Source organism: Zootoca vivipara, chromosome 5, assembly GCF_965207765.1.
Source record: "Zootoca vivipara chromosome 5, rZooViv2.hap1.1, whole genome shotgun sequence".
NCBI lineage: Eukaryota > Metazoa > Chordata > Lepidosauria > Squamata > Lacertidae > Zootoca > Zootoca vivipara.
Genome location: NC_142588.1, coordinates 22,658,841 through 22,676,711, shown reverse-complemented (window position 1 = coordinate 22,676,711; position 17,871 = coordinate 22,658,841). Strand labels below are relative to the sequence as shown.

The following is a 17,871-nucleotide window of genomic DNA, read 5'->3' as shown; positions in this document are numbered from 1 at the left end:
CCTTCGGAACGTTGGGATTGGGCCGAAGCACGAGCGGCGCGTGCACTCCCTGCCCAGTAACTGTGCAGCGCGAGACAAGTGATAGAAGAAGAGGCGGGGCGGGGGGGGAGGAAGGGCGCAGGCCGACAAAGCGAAGCGGCGCTCGGCGGCGCTCGGCGGCGGCAACAACACGCGTGCGCACTGCATGCCGCATTACGTCAGCGTCAGCTGTCAGCCGCCGCCGCCTCAGCGGATGGGGCAGGAGGCCGGCTGCGAGTTCCGGGGCGTGTGCATGAAGGGAGGCGGGTTTCTCGGAGGACGCTGGCCGGCTGCGAGCGAGCGAGTGAGGGAGAGGGAGAGAGAGAGCGCGACCGAGGCTGCGACCGCTATCCCCCCTCCCAACACTGCCGGTACGCTGAGGGACGCCGGGCGAGGCCCACCCGCCACCTGCAAGGCGCTGCTCCTCCCTCCCCGCCTCGCCCTTGGGTGAGTGTCAGCCGCGGGTGTCTTGAGATGGAGAGTAAGGAGCCGGCTGAAAGGACGGGCGGGGGTCGAGGAGGAAGGAGCCGGGTCTCTGGTTGTGCCCCCCCTCCCTATGCCCTTTCCAACATCCTCTCTCGCATCGTAAGGTTGGTGGGGCAGAGAGGGGCCTCCCCGCTCGTGGGCTGAGTCAGCGGACAGCTGGTACCTTCGTCCCATCTCTCTCTCTCTCTCTCTCCCCCGAGCGGGGAGGGCTTCTGACCTCTCTTCTCTCCCCCCCCTCCCATCTGCGAATCTCGTGGTTCTTCGGTGGGCGCGATTGGCTGCACGGCCGTGTGACTAACTGCTGGAGTCGAAGATGCTGCATCACCGTCGTGACCACTAGCCAGCTCTCTATCTCCCCTTAAAGAAAAACCAGGCTTAGGAGATGCTCGTGTCGTGTCTTGGAGAGAGAGCGGGGAGGGCGGACTTAACTGCTGCGTCGGGGAACAGATTTGCTAACCCTCCGGTTGATGGAGGGAGGGAGAGAGATGCCTGGGCTCAAATCTGCTCGGAGAAACGCCCTGGCTCTGCCCGGGAAGCCTTGTCCCTGAGCTTTTTGGGGACCCCCTAGTTTATGCAGGGTGAGGGAAATTCAGTTTGTGCTTGCTCATGGTTGCCTACAGCATGTGTTCCTGGATTCAGCCCAGGCCTTGAAAAGAGATGCTGGGGACACCTGGCAGGAGTTGAGCACTCGTCCTAACTGCAGGCCTTTCTCAATCTACCTTTGCTGGCTTGAGTGTTTCATGCCCACTAGTGTTCCTGTAGGGGTGTCCTTTTTATGCTAGGGTGGGGGCAGTATTTGAGAAGTGTATGTATATGTGTGTGTGACCGGGTAACACATCTTCCGGCTAAAGGCCGGATGACATCTCCATATTGCTTAAAAATAGACAAAGGCTGCTGCTTCTGTACCTGGGCTGGTAACTGAAGGAGTGCTACTGTGTTTATCGTTCTTTCAAACATACAATGACTCATTATAAGCTTGTCCTGTCAGGGAAGGTAATATTGAGTGTCTTTCTTTGTTTTCTTATGTTTCAGACTTTGAAGCTCTCTGACCTTGGGCAAGTCATCACTTCTCAGCCCATTCTCTCCTACTGCTATTGTGAGGATAAAAGACACAATGTTTGTAAAGCACTTTGCAAATGGAACGTGATGTTGAACTAATAATCAACAGTATTTTAATTTTCTCCAAATAGTTGGAAGATAAGTTCACCATTTAGTCCATTTGAGAGCATTTCTGAAACTTGAGGATAACAACATTCATGGTTACTCTTTCACACATTCAAATTATTTTGAATGGTTTTGTATGACTAGCTCCTTTTCCCTTGTTGTCCTCTGCTGTCTTGTCCCTTCTGCTTCCTGACAGCTGGTATAAGGAGAGGGGTCAGACAGGCATCAAACAATTCAATCCATTTGGGAGAGATGGAGGCTGAATTCAGCTGACATGCAATTCATGGGTTGTTTTTACATCTGAACCCATGTTTGCTCACTGACTTTGTGTTTTGGGATATACAAACATTGTTTTAAACTGGTTTGCACTGGAAAGCTTGTCCCAGCTGTAGTTGCCATTAAATATGAGTTCACAGTGCAACAGCCTCTTGAGACTGAGCTACAGCCATAAATGTAGTTTGTTGATGATTTGTGGAGCTGGGAGTGAACTTATGAAGATAAGTGCTAAACAGTACTGTAAATGAAAACAAATAAGCAATTCTAAACCATGGTTTGCCAGTTTACATTTGAAAGCACAAACTGTGGTGTGGGTTATTAATAATTAGCAAAAATGTTATGCTTGGGTGTATGATAGGGTTGTAGAAGGCAATATGATTTTATCTCTTTTGCGGGTCTTAAAAGAGGAGAAACTTCTCTTTGGTAATCTGGTGAGCAGTCTCTCAGGTTTCTCACAGTGGATTGACATTCAACTGTAATCTCTAAGGGCTCATCCATACAAAAGCTTCCTGCACTCCCATTTGGCGCTAGTACATAGTTGGAGTTGATTTCAACTTTCTGAAACTAGAGAGGGAGGATTTTGTCCATATATAGAGTCTCTCTGTGTAATTGGATCTCCTTGTTTGTCTTAAGTATGTATTTTTAAAATTATTGTTGGATAAGTAAATGATTAGAAATTGTACAAGACTAACAGCCTGTTCCTCTGCAGAGTTAGGTACACCAAAGCCTATTGAAATTGGTTGGATGGGTCGGTGACTCATTCAGCATAGATTGGGTTATAGTTCTTTAAAGGGTTTCTGGTTCCTGAGATGAGAGTCTTGTCTCCCTGGGTGTGGTCTGTGCTGCCAGGTAATGATAAGCAGTAATGACAATCATTACACAATTGTTAAAAGCAATTGCAAATACTAAATTTAATTTATTTAATGTTATATTCAGAAGGTAACAGCATAGTTAGATTCTTACTATTCACAAACAGTAGTTTCCTTAAGTTACGTTATTAATAATACTGAGCTGGATTCAGCTAACCCCTGATCTGCTAGTAGGTCAGTGCAATGACTCCCACTAATGCAGCAGGACTCCCCCTCTGCTCCCCCAATTTACACTGGAGGTCTGGGAAAGCCCCCGAAACAGCATGCAGTGGGAGGAGAGGGGAAGTTGCTCAGTTGGGCAAATAGAAATACTTGTGCTGACAAAACAATCTGCTTAACATTGTGTTGAATTCCACCCACTTTTTCTTAGTGGCAAATAGGGTAAGGTAAAGGTAAAGGGGCCCCCGACCATCAGGTCCAGTTGTGTCTGACTCTGGGGTTGCGGCGCTCATCTCGCGCTATAGGCCGAGGGAGCCAACGTTTGTCCGCAGGCAGCTTCCGGGTCATGTGGCCAGCATGACAAAGCTGCTTCTGGCGAACCAGAGCAGCACACGGAAATACTGTTTACCTTCCCGCCAGAGTGGTCCCTATTTATCTACTTGCACTTTGATGTGCTTTCGAACTGCTAGGTGGGCAAGAGCTGGGACCGAGCAATGGGAGCTCACCCCATTGCAGGGATTCAAACCACCGACCTTCTGATCAGCAAACCCTAGACCAGGCATCCCCAAACTTCGGCCCTCCAGATGTTTTGACTGCAATTCCCATCATCCCTGACCACTAGTCCTCTTAGCTAGGCCAAAAACATCTGGAGGGCCGCAGTTTGGGGATGCCTGCCCTAGACTCTGCAGTTTAACCCACAGCGCCACCTAGGTCCTAGTTTTTTCATTGTTGCCCATAAGAAATGCTGTTAATGTTGCTGAGTATAGGTTTTGAAGTAGTGGTCTTCAAAACAATGTTAATCTTTAATATTTCTAGGAAAGTTAAGAATTATTTTAGAAGTGTTCGGATCCCTTCAGAAATCATTATGCTAAGAGGGCATACCTCTTGTATTAGTGATATGGAAGTCTTTATTTGGTCCCTAGAAATAAAGGTTGTAGTTGAGATTGTTGTGTCTTTTCTTCAGAGGATCAAACAGAAGAAGTTGCAGATGGAATCTGGGCTGCCCGTTAGCCTCTTTTAAGGCTAGTATCATTACTATCTTTCTAATGATTTGCAGTGTCATCTGTTTCCTTGCAGTTCTTGGCAAGTTCCTTCATGAGATGAGCATTCACATTTCTCAGAATGTAGTACATTAATAACATTTGGCTGTAAAATTCTAATAGCAATAGTAACAAAAAAAATGAACGAAAGAAATGAAATTTAAAAAGAAAAAAGGGTTGTGTCACAAAGCAGCCTTTCTCAACCTTGGCTCCCCAGATGTTGTTTGACCACTGGTATTGCTAGCTACAGATGATGGGAATTGTATTCCAACAACATCTGGAGACCTAAGGTTGAGAAAGGTTGCCTTAAAGGCTAGTGCTAGGATTCAGTCTAGCACTTGGAATCTAGTAAAAGAGAACATAATATGCAACCCAAATATTCATGAGGAACTCAGTTTCCTTTCTCTCATCACCTTTTTTCAGGACAAGACAGCAACTGTTTGTTGTCTTTGAGCATTCCTTATGGAGTGGAGGTTAGCTGTGCCAATGCAATATGTTCCCTGTTGCCCACAATCCAGGTTTAGTTTCTTTGTGCTCAGTTCTGCTTCTGTGAATATGTTCAGGCAGCATGAGGAAAGCCATGTGTGTACAACTCTTGAAAAGGTATTTTTGGGAGATGGGCAAAAGGTTCCTCACTATAAGTGTAAGGAATCTCTACAGATTGTGAGATCCTCCTCTCCCTTGCTAGCTGGCCACAGTAGATCTCTGTATAATTGATATCTACTGCAGAAATGTATCGGAGTATATATTTTATCTAAGTACCATTAGCAAAGGGTGCTGCTGATCTGATATTGAAGAGAAAATGAATGCAAATCAAGAAATACCAGGTGCTGTAAGAAATAATTTTGTCAATGGTAATGAGTTCTGCATTGCTTCAAATGATTCCTAATTGGGCAGAATTAAGGCCCATTTGGTCCAAAGCAGTGTCAAATGTAGCACAAGACAGTCCTTGTAACCAAATCTTACAATATTGCCCAGGTGTGTCAATGAGCAACATAAGTGAGAAGATGGAGACAACGTGTAATTATTTTACAAGCTGTCCTACAACACCTTAAAAGCTTTTTTTAAAACCCTGTTGACATAATACATTTGTAACAAAAGTGAATGAGAAGTAACTGATTCTGTCTGGAAGCTAAGCTGCTTGATGGTTAGTGACTGAGTGTCTCAGTTTTCTGATCATAATATGATAAGCCTGTTCAGGGTTCCCTTTGGAAAAATGCTAATATAAAACATTACAAACTATTGGGTTCTTGGCTGGTGTTTTGGAGAACCCTTCATATATATTTAAGTGCTTATGTATCTTCCAAATTTGAAATAAGACTGCCTTCAAAGGACATAGGAGAAACAATTTTGGGAAGAGGGTTTTCAAGTTAGGGCACCACCGTGAAAAATGCCCTGTTGTATGTCCTGAGCTATGAGTTTTAGTGGGGGCCACAAGCAGAACCCCCTGCTTTTTGTTGACTGAGTTGTCTTGTATCAAGGAGGTGTTCCAGCAGATGTCTAGACTCCAAGTCATTAAGGCCCAGCAGCCCACAGGCAGCTACCCTGTTTCTCATATTTTAAGGCATCCCCATAAAATAAGCCATAGCAGGATTTTTAAGCATTCAAGGAATATAAGCCATACCCCGAAAATAAGACATAGTGATAGGAGCAGCAGCAATGCCGGCCGCGGCAGGAGGAGGAGGAAAAAAATAAGACATCCCTTGAAAATAAGCCATAGTGTGTTTTTTTGAGGAAAAAATAAATATAAGACGTGTCTTATAATATGAGAAACACGGTATTACAATGGTTTTAAGAGCATTGTTCTATGCTCCCATCTTACTTTCCCAGTTAATAACCAGGCAGCAGCATTATATACTTGCTGCAGCTTCTGGACCATTTTCATGGTCAACACCACTTAGAGTTGCAGTAATCAAAATACGAGGTCACCAGAGTATATGGTATTCATGGCAAACCATCAGTTCAGGAACAGCTTTAGCTGGTGAGCCACATCTGGAAATAGGTACTCCAAGGCCCCCTGAGCCTCCATTGACAGCATGGGGTTAAGGTGTGCCCCAAAGCTACATACATGCCACTGCAAAAGGAGTACTACCTCATCCAGAACAAGCTACTTCACAAATTCTTGGAAATGAACTGCCTGTCCACACTACCACAATCTTATCAGCATTCAGTCTATAAACTTAGGCAAACAAACAATGTACAAAAGTTAAGGGCTACTCTGCTCTTGTGAATGCCAGTGAAAGTTATAAAATCACTTTCTCACAGGCTTATTGGTAGTTCCTGGTTAATGGTGGGGGACGACTCTCAACGCCTATAAACATAGAGCATGATCCAGCTAAAGTTAAATGGATTTATGCCTGCTGCTGGAGGATTTCAGCAGTTGCCTGACTCTCCCATTCAAATTAATAGTACCTAAAGATGCTTAATGTTGGTCAGATTGTTTTATCCAAAATGTTTAGTAGACATAGTTGGTTCAGTTGTTCGAAAGCACATCAAAGTGCAAGTAGATAAATACTTCCGGCGGGAAGGTAAACGGCATTTCCGTGCGCTGCTCTGGTTCGCCAGAAGCAGCTTTGTCATGCTGGCCACATGACCCGGAAGCTGTCTGCGGACAAATGCTGGCTCCCTCGGCCTATAGAACTAGATGAGCGCCGCAACCCCAGAGTCGGACATGACTGGACCTGATAGTCAGGGGTCGCTTTACCTTTACCTTTTAAAGATGCTAAATGTTGGTCAGATTGTTTTATCCAAAATGTTTAGTAGACATAGTTGGTGCAGTTGTATTCAATAAACCTAACCGTGTATTGAATTTGGTCAGTAAAGATGCTGGTTAATCCATATTTTTTAATAATTCCAATCTTACACTGCTATATTCAGTATAAATTTATAAAGATTCCCTGCCTGGTCAACTGTTGTTCTTCATCACAGATGTTGAATGTTTTTGTTGATCATAGATGGCACACTGAGATTACCAGGCAAGTGGATGTTTACATGTGTCAAATTATACGTGCTAGGATTCAGTAGTCCATTAAAAAAAAGTAAGTGCTCTCTCTCTGTTGCATTCCAGCAAAGACTAATTGGGTTTAGCTAATGCTGGAACACTTTTCCCCATCTCATAATTAAACTTACCGTGCACGTGTCAACAGCAAACAATATTGTAGTTATTGTACCTGGCTTGATTACAGAATGCTGCAAATATTCTTTAGTTTTTCTTTGTGTTTCTCCTTTGCAAAGGATTGTGGAATAGCCAGTAGACTTGTTTCCCATGTTCCCATTGTAAAATATGTATCAGTAACACATTACACACTGGTCTCAGAACTACATTATGCCTCATAACACAAAAATAATGATTCACTTTTTTAAAAAAAATATCTTCCCCTCTCTATGTTCAAGTCTGTTATCAGAGCGCTTTAACAATGCAAGCACTACCAACCAAATAAGCACAATAGTGAGTAGTGAAGGATAGGAGTGTTAAAGCTTCACTTAATAATTGTTTGTTTCTTTGTATCAAATTAAAAACAAACAGGCATAAACTTAGCCAGATTATATTTGTATGGGATCAACTTCCCAGGCAATCATAATAGTGATTTTTAATTTAGATGGTTAATTTTGGTCAACAGCATGCTTGGAATTATTTATACACCTGGTGGCTAAAGTTGAGTAAACATTCCATTCTGATAAGTTTATGACCTATCTCCCGGTGCTGCTCTGGTATGGTGACTGCATCTTTCCTTCCCAAATTATACTTGAGGTGCACCCAGCATAGGTAACTGACTGTAGCAGGATGGAGAAAGAGTTACTGTCTTGCTGACTGGAGGAGGAGATGAATGAATCTTGTCTATATCAGTTTTTACAGTGCTACATTGAAAATATGGCTTTTTCATGTGACCTACATTTCTCATGAAGGAATGTAGGTCATAACTAGCTGGAAACTACGGTAGAGTACATACATTGGTTGGAGATTGATTTAACTATTCAGTTGTTACTGTAAGCTATTTGTAAACCATAGCCTTCTTTAATATTTATATTTTTAATGTATAATGGAATGCATAAAGCAATGCATCAAGGTTATTTGATACCTATTATCTGCTTTTGCTATAAATGTTTTCCTGTAGCAGTTGATTTTTATACAGTTGCTATAAGAGCTTATGGTCAAAGCTGATAAGGATTTATAGAGCTTTGGGTGACCCATTTCTATTTCAAAAATTACTAATCTAAGTGAAATGAAGTCAAAGGTAGCAAGTTACCACTATAAGGAGTTTTACTTATTAGATATGAAAGATATAATTTAGCTGTTTCAGATGTAAAAAATGCTGGCAATGCCTCAAGCATGAAGCAGCCCAAGCTACTTGCTAGGGCAGTTTTATTTTATTATACTTGATGTATGTGTAGTTTTGATACACCCCGCAGTAATTATGTTACGGTTCATAGTATGCCCTGAACTCTTGTGTAAACAAATAAAAAAATGTAGAATTCAAAGTCCAAAAATGAAATTTTATGCATGCATGTTAACATGATTGAAATGCTTAAGAGTAAAATGCTTCCATTTTGTTGTCTCCTTAGTTTTGCAGTTACAAACAGTAGTTAAAAACTTATCAGGTATGGTACCCAAGCTTCTCATGACATGCTCACTGAACACCAATAGTATTTTACCCATTTGCGTACAAAAAAAAAAACATTAAACCTTAAAAAGATTCCCTAAACAGGGCTGCCTTCAGATGTCTCCTGAAGGTTATTACCCATCTCCTTGACATCTGATGGGAGGCCATTCCACAGGGTGGGTGACACTACCGATAAGGCCCTCCACAGTTTCAAGCCATTTTCAATATATGGAATTAATACTTTACAAGAATATTGGTAGATTAGATCAGTGTTGCCACCTCATACATCATGTTCTGGGCTTGTATTCATAGGAATTCCTTTATTCTCTTTCAAATGGAACAGCTGATCCTGCGCAATGTTTGGCTTCCTTTTAATGAAAGTGTTTCTATCTTTCCGCCTGTGCTCTCAACAGCTTAGATATTGTGTGGATAAATTGTAACTGTTGCTGTGGTGTTCTTGGAAATACAAAATATAATCTTGAGATAACAGCTACCGTACATGCATCAGTGTGGACTCTTGAGCTTACTTGGTGACAACACTTGATATTAACATGACATTTGGAAATATTCCTTGGTCAATGATTTGTATTGGCAGCAGCCCACAGAATGGCTTCTGAAGAAGTTGGATATATGATGCATTTTGATGAAACCTCCCATGTTTACTTCAGATTTATCTCCAGATCATTACCCTTTCCCAACATTATTATAATCATGAACTAGTTCCTACATCTGTCTTCTCCCCTTTTCTAGCATAACTGTGGTAAAATTGCATTTGGCAGATTTACTTGGGTCTCTTTCTGAAATACTTGTTCTTGTGTAAGCACATTTTATTCATTGTAAATGTATTTGAGTTACAGATAGTTGCTCCTTTAAGGATGTCAGATCAGATTTATATAATATATGGTGTACAGTCTATAATCAAGGTTGTGCAGTTAACATTTTCATCTTTTTCTCTTCTCTTTCTAGAGTCAAGTAATGTTAAAGGACAATATCTCATGGAAGGACTATAGCTAATGGAAGAGAAAAGTCATATCAGGACATCATTGGTTTCCAGGTTACCAAAGTATGGAACAAAACCTGCTGGAAATATGCTACAGACCATCCCAAATGGGACAGCTGTTAATTTATCAGGGAATACTCGGAGCATTGACAAAAAATTTGGCAAGCACAATGGCACTATTCGTATGTCTTCCTTCTCTTTTAACTGGCGAAAATCAAATAAATACCAACTGGGCGATCAGGTCAGCAGTGAATCTGACTCTAGTCATAATTCCAATGAAAGGCTGACAGATTCTGGAAAGTGCCCTCAATCTGAAGGAGCAGTTGGTAAAGAAGTGCTCAGGGTGGGTTCAAGCAACACCTTCTCAAAACTAGCTAAGCAAAACAGCATGTTTGTGTCACCTACCGAAGAATTAAACCAAAAGGCTTTGCCTGGGCTGTCTAGTTCTGCTAAGTACACTAAAAGTTCCTTGTTAGGCAGAACTTCATTTTCTGGTCTTCATGCTCCAAAATCACACTTGAATGGAATTTGTGGGAACCGTTCAACTATAGGCTTGCAGAGGAATAGAGGTAATTCTACTGCCACCAGGAGCAGCTCAGGGGAGAGTCTGGCAAAATTGACCGACAATGATAAATCATCTTGTGAAAAAATGGTTAGGTCACAAAGCTTTTCACATTCCATTCAAAGCTCTATCTTGCCCCCTGCAACCATAACCAGGTCACACTCTTTTAACAGAGCTGTGGATCTTACAAGGCCTTATCAAAACCAACACTTAACTATTAGAACATCTCAGAGGTCAAATCTATTGTCAAGAAGTGCACGGCAGTTGGATATGCCCAATGGCAATGAACCATTAAGATATGGGTTTTCTAGATCATATGCTGCTTTAGCTCCCCCTGGTTTGAAAAAACAACCACTATCCAATGGCTCTGGGGATGCACCTTCTCTCAGATTTAGAACAGCCCGTCCATCTTTATTGAAGCCTAGCAACCAACATTTGGGAAGAAAGATCCCTGTGGATGGCAGCACAAGTAAAGATACCGAAAACTGCACAGAAGACTTGATTTCAACAAATAACAGTGGAGGAGTTGATGCAAAAAGAATGCAAAACAGTGAAAGAACTGAAGATGGAGAAACTGTACAAAATAATGCAGATAAAATTATTAGCATGGATGGCGATGTTGATGAAATATCTATATCTTCCTTGTCCTCTTCTGAGAAAAATGATCTGAGCGAAGACTTTAGTGATGACTTCATAGATCTAGAAGATCCCAACCGACCAATAACAATTCAAGAAGAAGTAGTTTCTGTTCAAGAGCTGGAGCATGGCAATGGAATACCACTAGATCAGATTTTGTCTCTTAAGAAAAGTGAAAGATCCAACTGTAATTCTGATGAATGGCTGAATATACGTGTGTCTGGTAAATATATGTTATGTTTTTCTTTGAAAATGGGAACCTAAGCTCTTACAGTATTGCCACTACTATTTTGTCACCTAATAGTGTGCATTAAAATTTTTGTTACAGGTAGGTAGCCGTGTTGGTCTGAGTCGAAGCAAAATAAAAAAATAAAAAAATAAAAAATTCCTTCAGTAGCACCTTAAAGACCAACTAAGTTTATATTTTGGTATGAGCTTTCGTGTGCATGCACGCTTTCGTGTGCATGCGTGTATCTGAAGAAGTGTGCATGCACACGAAAGCTCATACCAAAATATAAACTTAGTTGGTCTTTAAGGTGCTACTGAAGGAATTTTTTTATTTTGTTAAAATTTTTGGTTAGATTATAAATAACAAATATGTGAAGAAGTCTACCAATAGGTTTTGTTGATTGTTCAAAATTTTATTAGCTTTTTTATGTGTGTTTAAAGAGTAGGATACATGCGCAGCCAGTTTTAGAGGAAAAAACAAGTTATTTCTTGGACTTAGATGCTCTGGAGGATGTTTTCCCCAATGCGTTTTGTCCACAAACACATTATTAACTAGTTCTATATACAGTGGCACTAAGAAACTTGGCTCTATTACAAAACTATTTTTAATTGTCCTAATGGTCCCACCAAGAAGCTAATTACTACGTCTCCTCAAACAAGGTAACTATGAAGCTGTTCTACCATTGATTGCTGTTCATCTTCCTGGATTCTTAGTGCCATCATGCTAGTGGACAGTGTGCAGATGCAAATTCTGTGTTAAAATAATGTGCCGGATCTAGCCAAATTTGAGCATAGTTTAAGTCCTCTTTAATTTGATGGAAGAGTTAAAAGCAAATGCCTAACTTGTAGCTACTGAAGTCTATGGAGTTTATTAGTAAGCTTTAAACTGCGACATATAAGAAGCAGTTTAGGTGTGACAGTCTAACATTTGTGGCAGAAGAAACTATGGCAAGCTATCATTGTTATTATTTATTTATTTTATTTTATTTATATACCACCCTTTATCAGTTATGTCTGTTCTGGAAGGGCTAATTTTAGAAAGTTAAAGTCTTGCCTCATGTTCTCTTAGCCATGTTTAGCACCAAAAGAAAAATAGTTTATACTATAAAACAGGGGTGGCCAACTCCCAAGAGACTGCGATCTACTCACAGAGTTGAAAGCTGGCAGTGATCTACCCCCTTTTTGGGTGCGTTGTTAAGCTTTTTTTTAGGGAGGAGGAAAGCCCCATTTTTTAGGAGGGCAAAGTTGTTGAGCTTTTTTGAGGGAAGCCAAAGTTGTTGAGCTTCTTTGGGATGAGCAGTGATCTACCAGTGATCTGGTACTTACTCAGTGATCTACTGGTACTCAATGATCCAGTGATCTACTGGTAGATCATGATCTACCTGTTGGACATGTCTGCTATAAAACACTGTCAAACTATGGCTTGAGCTGTGATCCTAAGCATGTACACATGGAAGTAAATTAATATCAGTAGGTTTTGGTATGTTTGCTTTATAAATTGAACAATTTCTTAGAAAGTGTTGACAGAGGGAATACTTGTAGTTGTGATCAGAATATAAGAGGTCATCTGTATCTTTATTCCAACAACAGCAAGAGTCCTGTTTCTTCTCCTTGGTTGCGTCTGAAATTTGAAAAGGGGAAACAATTGGCTTCTGCTTACTCCAGTGGAACATATAAAATGTTTGCAACATGAGGTTCCATCTAGTTTGGGAGGAGGTTCTGAACAACAGTACAGTATTTGCTAATCTGCCAATTCTTACTGGAACTCATGAATAGGTCCACTTTCTCAGCATCCAATGTTAATATTGTGTTTTAATTGTTGTAACCCATCCAGAAATATTGGGGTGAAGGTTAATAAAAATAAAAATAGTAATTATGAATATCAACAGGAAAGAACTATGTAGCTTAGCTAAGTTACAAAGTATTGTGAGCTTGCCATTCTTGAATATGTTTGTAACGTTGCTGGTTGACCTGCTTTACAAAACTCTTAAACTATTTGCATTAGAATATTTACCGTACTAGAAATATTACAGAGAGAGAAACTGAGGCGACTCTTGATAACTGCATGTAGGTACCGTGTTTCTCATATTATAAGACATGTCTTATATTTATTTTTTCCTCAAAAAAACACACTATGGCTTATTTTCAAGGGATGTCTTATTTTTTTCCTTCTCCTCCTGTCGCGGCCGGCATTGCTGCTGCACCTATCACTATGTCTTATTTTCGGGGTATGTCTTATATTCCTTGAATGCTTAAAAATCCTAGTATGGCTTATTTTATGGGTATGTCTTAAAATATGAGAAACAGGGTAATGCAGCATGTAAATTGCAAATCTTGAGAGTTTGTGTATAGTGTTAACTTCTTGCTTTTGCTTTTATTTAAATAGTAGATGACAAGAGTGAAAGTGCAAAACATCCTGCTGGGAGCAATGTGATTTCCTCTGACATGGACTACAGAGCTGGCTCTTCCTTTGAGCTTTCTCCATCTGATAGCTCCGATGGAACCTATATGTGGGATGAAGAAGGGTTGGAGCCCATTGGAAGTGTCCATCCATGTGGAAGTTATGATTCTTCAGAAATGAATAGTATAGTAAGTATAACTTGTTTATTATTATTGGGATAGTATTCAAAAGCAGTTAACTTTCTGCAAGGCTCACAAATAGCCTAGTTCACCTGCAACCTTAAATTGTAGTCTTAAAACAAGAGTGCTTTAATGAAGATGAATGCTTTGCTGTTCTGCTCCCCTGTTCCTAGTTTGACATTACGCGCAACCTGAGCTTGTGCTGATTTGACAGACCTTGGTTTCTGCTCTTAGTTTGGGTTTGCACATGATGAACCAAGCTTTGGCTTGTTTAGTCTCCCAGTGACACAGGAGGTAAAATGCTTGTGTATATTTAACTAAATAAACTAAATAAACAGTTTTTATTTAAGTTAAACAGAGTTTAACAGAGTTTAAGTTAAACAGAGTTTAACAGAGTTTAACTTAAAGGGAGTATGGCTTCCTTTGTAAATAGGCAACACACTTCTGGTCTCAGGGCAGCTAACACTGAATATAATAAATATATTGCAATATTTTGTATTATGCTCAAACGCCAAGACTTCTGATATCACATTTATTACAATTCCAATATCATAATTATATTTGAGGACCGTGAAATTTTTTCTTTTTTTGCTGACTATCTGCTTTAAATCATGAAATGATGTAGAAACAAGTTCTTGCTTGCAATTTGATACAGTAAACCTGCAACGTGTACTCTTAACAAAGGTGCATTCAGCTTTATGGGTGTGACACTTTTTTTAAGGGGGGGTTGGGGTTCTTGGGAAAATGACTTGGGTAATCCCACCCTCCATTGCAGTGTTTCTCAACCAGTGTGCCTCCAGATGTTTTGGGACTACAACTCCCATCATCCCTAGCTAGCAAGACCAGTGGTCAGGAATGATGGGAGTTGTAGTCCCAAAACATCTGGAGGCACACTGGTTGAGAAACACTGCTCCATTGAACCCAATGTTTTAACTACATGCAATTTTGGCTTTAGGCACAATGCCTAGAATGTAACCCCCATGTAAATTGCAGTCTTACCTTGCTGAAATTCAGTTTTTAAAGTCATAACCAATAGAACAGTAGCATGTTAATTTAAAATCTGGAATTGTAGACTGGAAATAGTTGGAATCAGAGCTGCAAGTTTTCATTTATCTGTACCCCATCTTTTTCCCTGGGAGGCCTCACGGTAGTTTAGTCACCTGAAGTATGTATTCATAAATGTAGCAAAGTAATATATGATGCAGAGGATATTTTATATCTTCGTGAATGATTGTCTGCATTTATCAAACTCTTCAACTAGTGGTCCTCACTTACATGAAAATGAAACAGAAATAAAAGCTTTTGGTCAGAACAGGTACTGCAGAATTATTTCCATTAAGAAACACTTCCCGCAGTAGCAGTTGCTTCTGTTGTTGGGATAGATAGAATGTGGTATTGGGTTTAGAATTTAGGAAGAATATTTTTTTAAAATAAACTTCTCAAACTTCTAGCCCTTATTGCTGCAAGGATATGCTGAAATGTTTGTGGGCAATGCCAGCTGATATTTCAGAAACTGAAGAAATGGCTAAAATTTCCCATGCCTGGAGGTGGGCTTCATTGTTTGGAGAGCAGAATGGTTTTACATAATCCAGAAAATGTGCTTTTGTTCAGTTTGTATAACTTACATAGGGTGCTGAATTTGGATTGTCTAGGTTGAGAATTGTAATTTAGTGTAAAAGCAAATGCAACTCTGAATAGCTCTTCTAAAGCGGGGTTCTGAGATCCTACTGTGAAAAATTGCACAACTTCCAATTGCTTCCTGCATTTGCTTTTTAGTGGTTATCTCCTTGCATTCTGTGGTTACAGCTGCTGCATAAAGCACTGTGCTTGTGTCCTCTTACCACAGAAGAGCTTCTAGCTGCAATTGAATGATCTGCTTGAAGTTGCAGATGGGCTGTGTTGTAGCTGCCTTTGGCTAATCATCAAAGAAAATATTTAAAACAAAACTGGCAATGATGATACTGGTGAAAAGTAAAAAAATAGCTTTCAACTTTAATATAATTCATTTCACTTAGCCACATTGTTAAACTCTGATTTAGATTACTTATAAAGACTGCTAGATGTGTTGCCTGTATAAATTCTTTTGATTTTTTCAGAAGGACAAATTCTGGATAAATATCTTTCAAATATAATGATGTAGGGAAAAAATGTTCTGTACTTGAAGACAGACAAAAAGAAATTAATTTTCTTTATGAATCCCCCTGTCCTTCTTTTAGCAGTGCTTTCACTGCCTCCCAGTCTGTTTTGCTGCTGCTGCTTTACTTAAAGAAATCTGAAATCACCTTTATATTTTTAGCACAATAAATATATGTGTAACCTGCTCTGAACTCCGAAGATCAGGCAAGAGAGAAATTCAGATAAATGTAGCTTCAAGATTTGTTTGATAGTCATTATGCCTAAAATATATTTCATTTTGAAAGTATATATTGAAATTCTCGAGTCTAGCAAGATTAGTTTGGTTTCCCAGGCAACTGGAGGTCTTTATTTGGCTAACCACAACTGCATTTCTGTAAGGCTGCGTAAAATTCCTAGAGCTCTTGTTCAGTTGAAACTCCCTCTTGTAGAGATCAAAGAGAATAAATTTATTGCTTAAGTATTTATCTCCTTCGAGAACGTATCTTTCTTTTTGTGAAACCTATAGATTTTTGTAGTAAAACCACAATTACTGACTTGTTCATAAATATTTGTAATCAAAATGTGTAAGCTGTATGAAAAAATGCAGGCATTTAATCCTAGATTTGGAACGGATCATGGAGTTCATTTAATCCAACCTCTTGCCCTGTGGCAGGATCTTCAATGCAGCTATTGCACCCCTGATAGACGGTTGTCCAGCCTTTGCTTAAATATCTTCATTAAAGTAGAGCCCACCCCCTCCTGAGGTAGGCTCTTACATTGTTGAACAGCTCTTACTGTTAGGAAGTTTCTCTAATGGTCCTGTTTACACTCTGGTGCTGCTTGCCAGCTCCCCAAAGGCAACAGGTTGGCCACTAGGAGAACAAGATGCTGGACTAGATGGGCCTTTGGCCTGATCAAGCAAGGCTCTTTTTACATTTTTTAGCTAAAACTTGGTTTCCATTTCCATTCCAGTTCTAGTCTTGTCCTAGAGTGTAACAGAGAGGTGGCCTGCTCTACCTTCTGAATGACAATATCACCATCCTGTTTCTCGCCAGCTACACGTATCCAGCTGTTCCTCATGTGATTTAGTTTCTAGATTCTTCACCATCCTGGTCACCTTCCTCTGGACATGCTGCAGATTGTCAATGTCCTCCTTAAAAGGCAGTGTCCAGAGCTGAGCACAGTACTTCAGATCTGGTCTGCTTAGCAGAGAATAGTGTGTGTTTCTGTCAATGCTGCCAGAGATTGCATTTGTTATTTTACCAACCTCTTAGAACTGCTAGTTCAGCTTTATCTTGTGACTAATTTAGGGAAATCTTTTCAAAGTTCTGCTGCAAAGCTAGGTTTATTCCCTTCCTATATTTGTGTATTTGATTCTTGGTACCTAAATGCAGGATTTTATTTTTATCTCTGCTAAATTTTATCATGTTGGTTTGGGTCCATTGTTCCAACCAAGCTAAATGCAAGCTGCATATTTGATAAGCTTTCCCTCTACTTTGACAAAGTCATTTGCAAAAAATGTTGAACAGCATAGGGCTAAGGCCCTATGCCATTCCAATGAAAGCCTTCCTTTAGCTTGACAAAGTCATTAATGATAGTAGCTCTCTCCATTTGAAGAATGCCTTAAAAATAAACATATAATCTAACTCTCTCTGTAAAGTTGGTTGAATTCTCTGGGGTGCTGAATATCTAGTGCACTTCTTGGTAACTTCATGAATGGAGGCTAGATGGCAGTATAAGAGCATAATCTATTGGTTTAAACATCCTTCAAATCATGTCAGGTAGACAGCTTTCAGGGTGCCTCCTTTATCCTTTATGTAATTGAATATAAAAATACATTATTAAATGCAAATATCAGCATCTGTAAGTGTATCTACTTTCATTTGCCATAGTGAAAGTGTCTATGCTATACATATCTAATTATTTGCACAGACGTTAGCTTGCCATAGCTTTCCAATGAGTAAAATTCAGAAAAACTTACCAGGTACAAAGTATCATAAATATGGTGTTAGTTCCACTTAAATGACCCTGCCTATATTTTATATCTGGTGATAGTAGCTATTTGCAGCTATTGTACTATTTTTAAGGTGTCATTATTTATTTATTTATTTATACAGTTCTGCCCTGCCAGCCCACG

The 17,871-nt window shown here is 40.1% G+C and overlaps 1 protein-coding gene across 9 annotated transcripts in view; it reads left to right on the top strand.

Moving 5' to 3' along the window:
• The first annotated feature begins 212 nt into the window (after positions 1–212).
• Positions 213–17,871, top strand: part of CCSER2 (coiled-coil serine rich protein 2) — a 57,447-nt gene continuing 39,788 nt past the window's right edge. For 4 of the 9 annotated variants that reach the window (XM_035137664.3, XM_035137671.3, XM_088670187.1 and 1 more), the window contains exons 1-3: positions 213–465; positions 9,580–11,034; positions 13,426–13,628. In XM_035137664.3, coding sequence (XP_034993555.3) covers positions 9,627–11,034; positions 13,426–13,628 — 1,611 coding nt within the window. In that variant the 5' untranslated portion in view covers positions 213–465; positions 9,580–9,626. Of the gene's footprint in view, positions 466–1,536; positions 1,601–9,579; positions 11,035–13,425; positions 13,629–17,871 lie in introns of all 9 variants that reach the window. The other 5 variants (XM_035137670.3, XM_035137672.3, XM_088670185.1 and 2 more) reach the window with 2 other exon arrangements.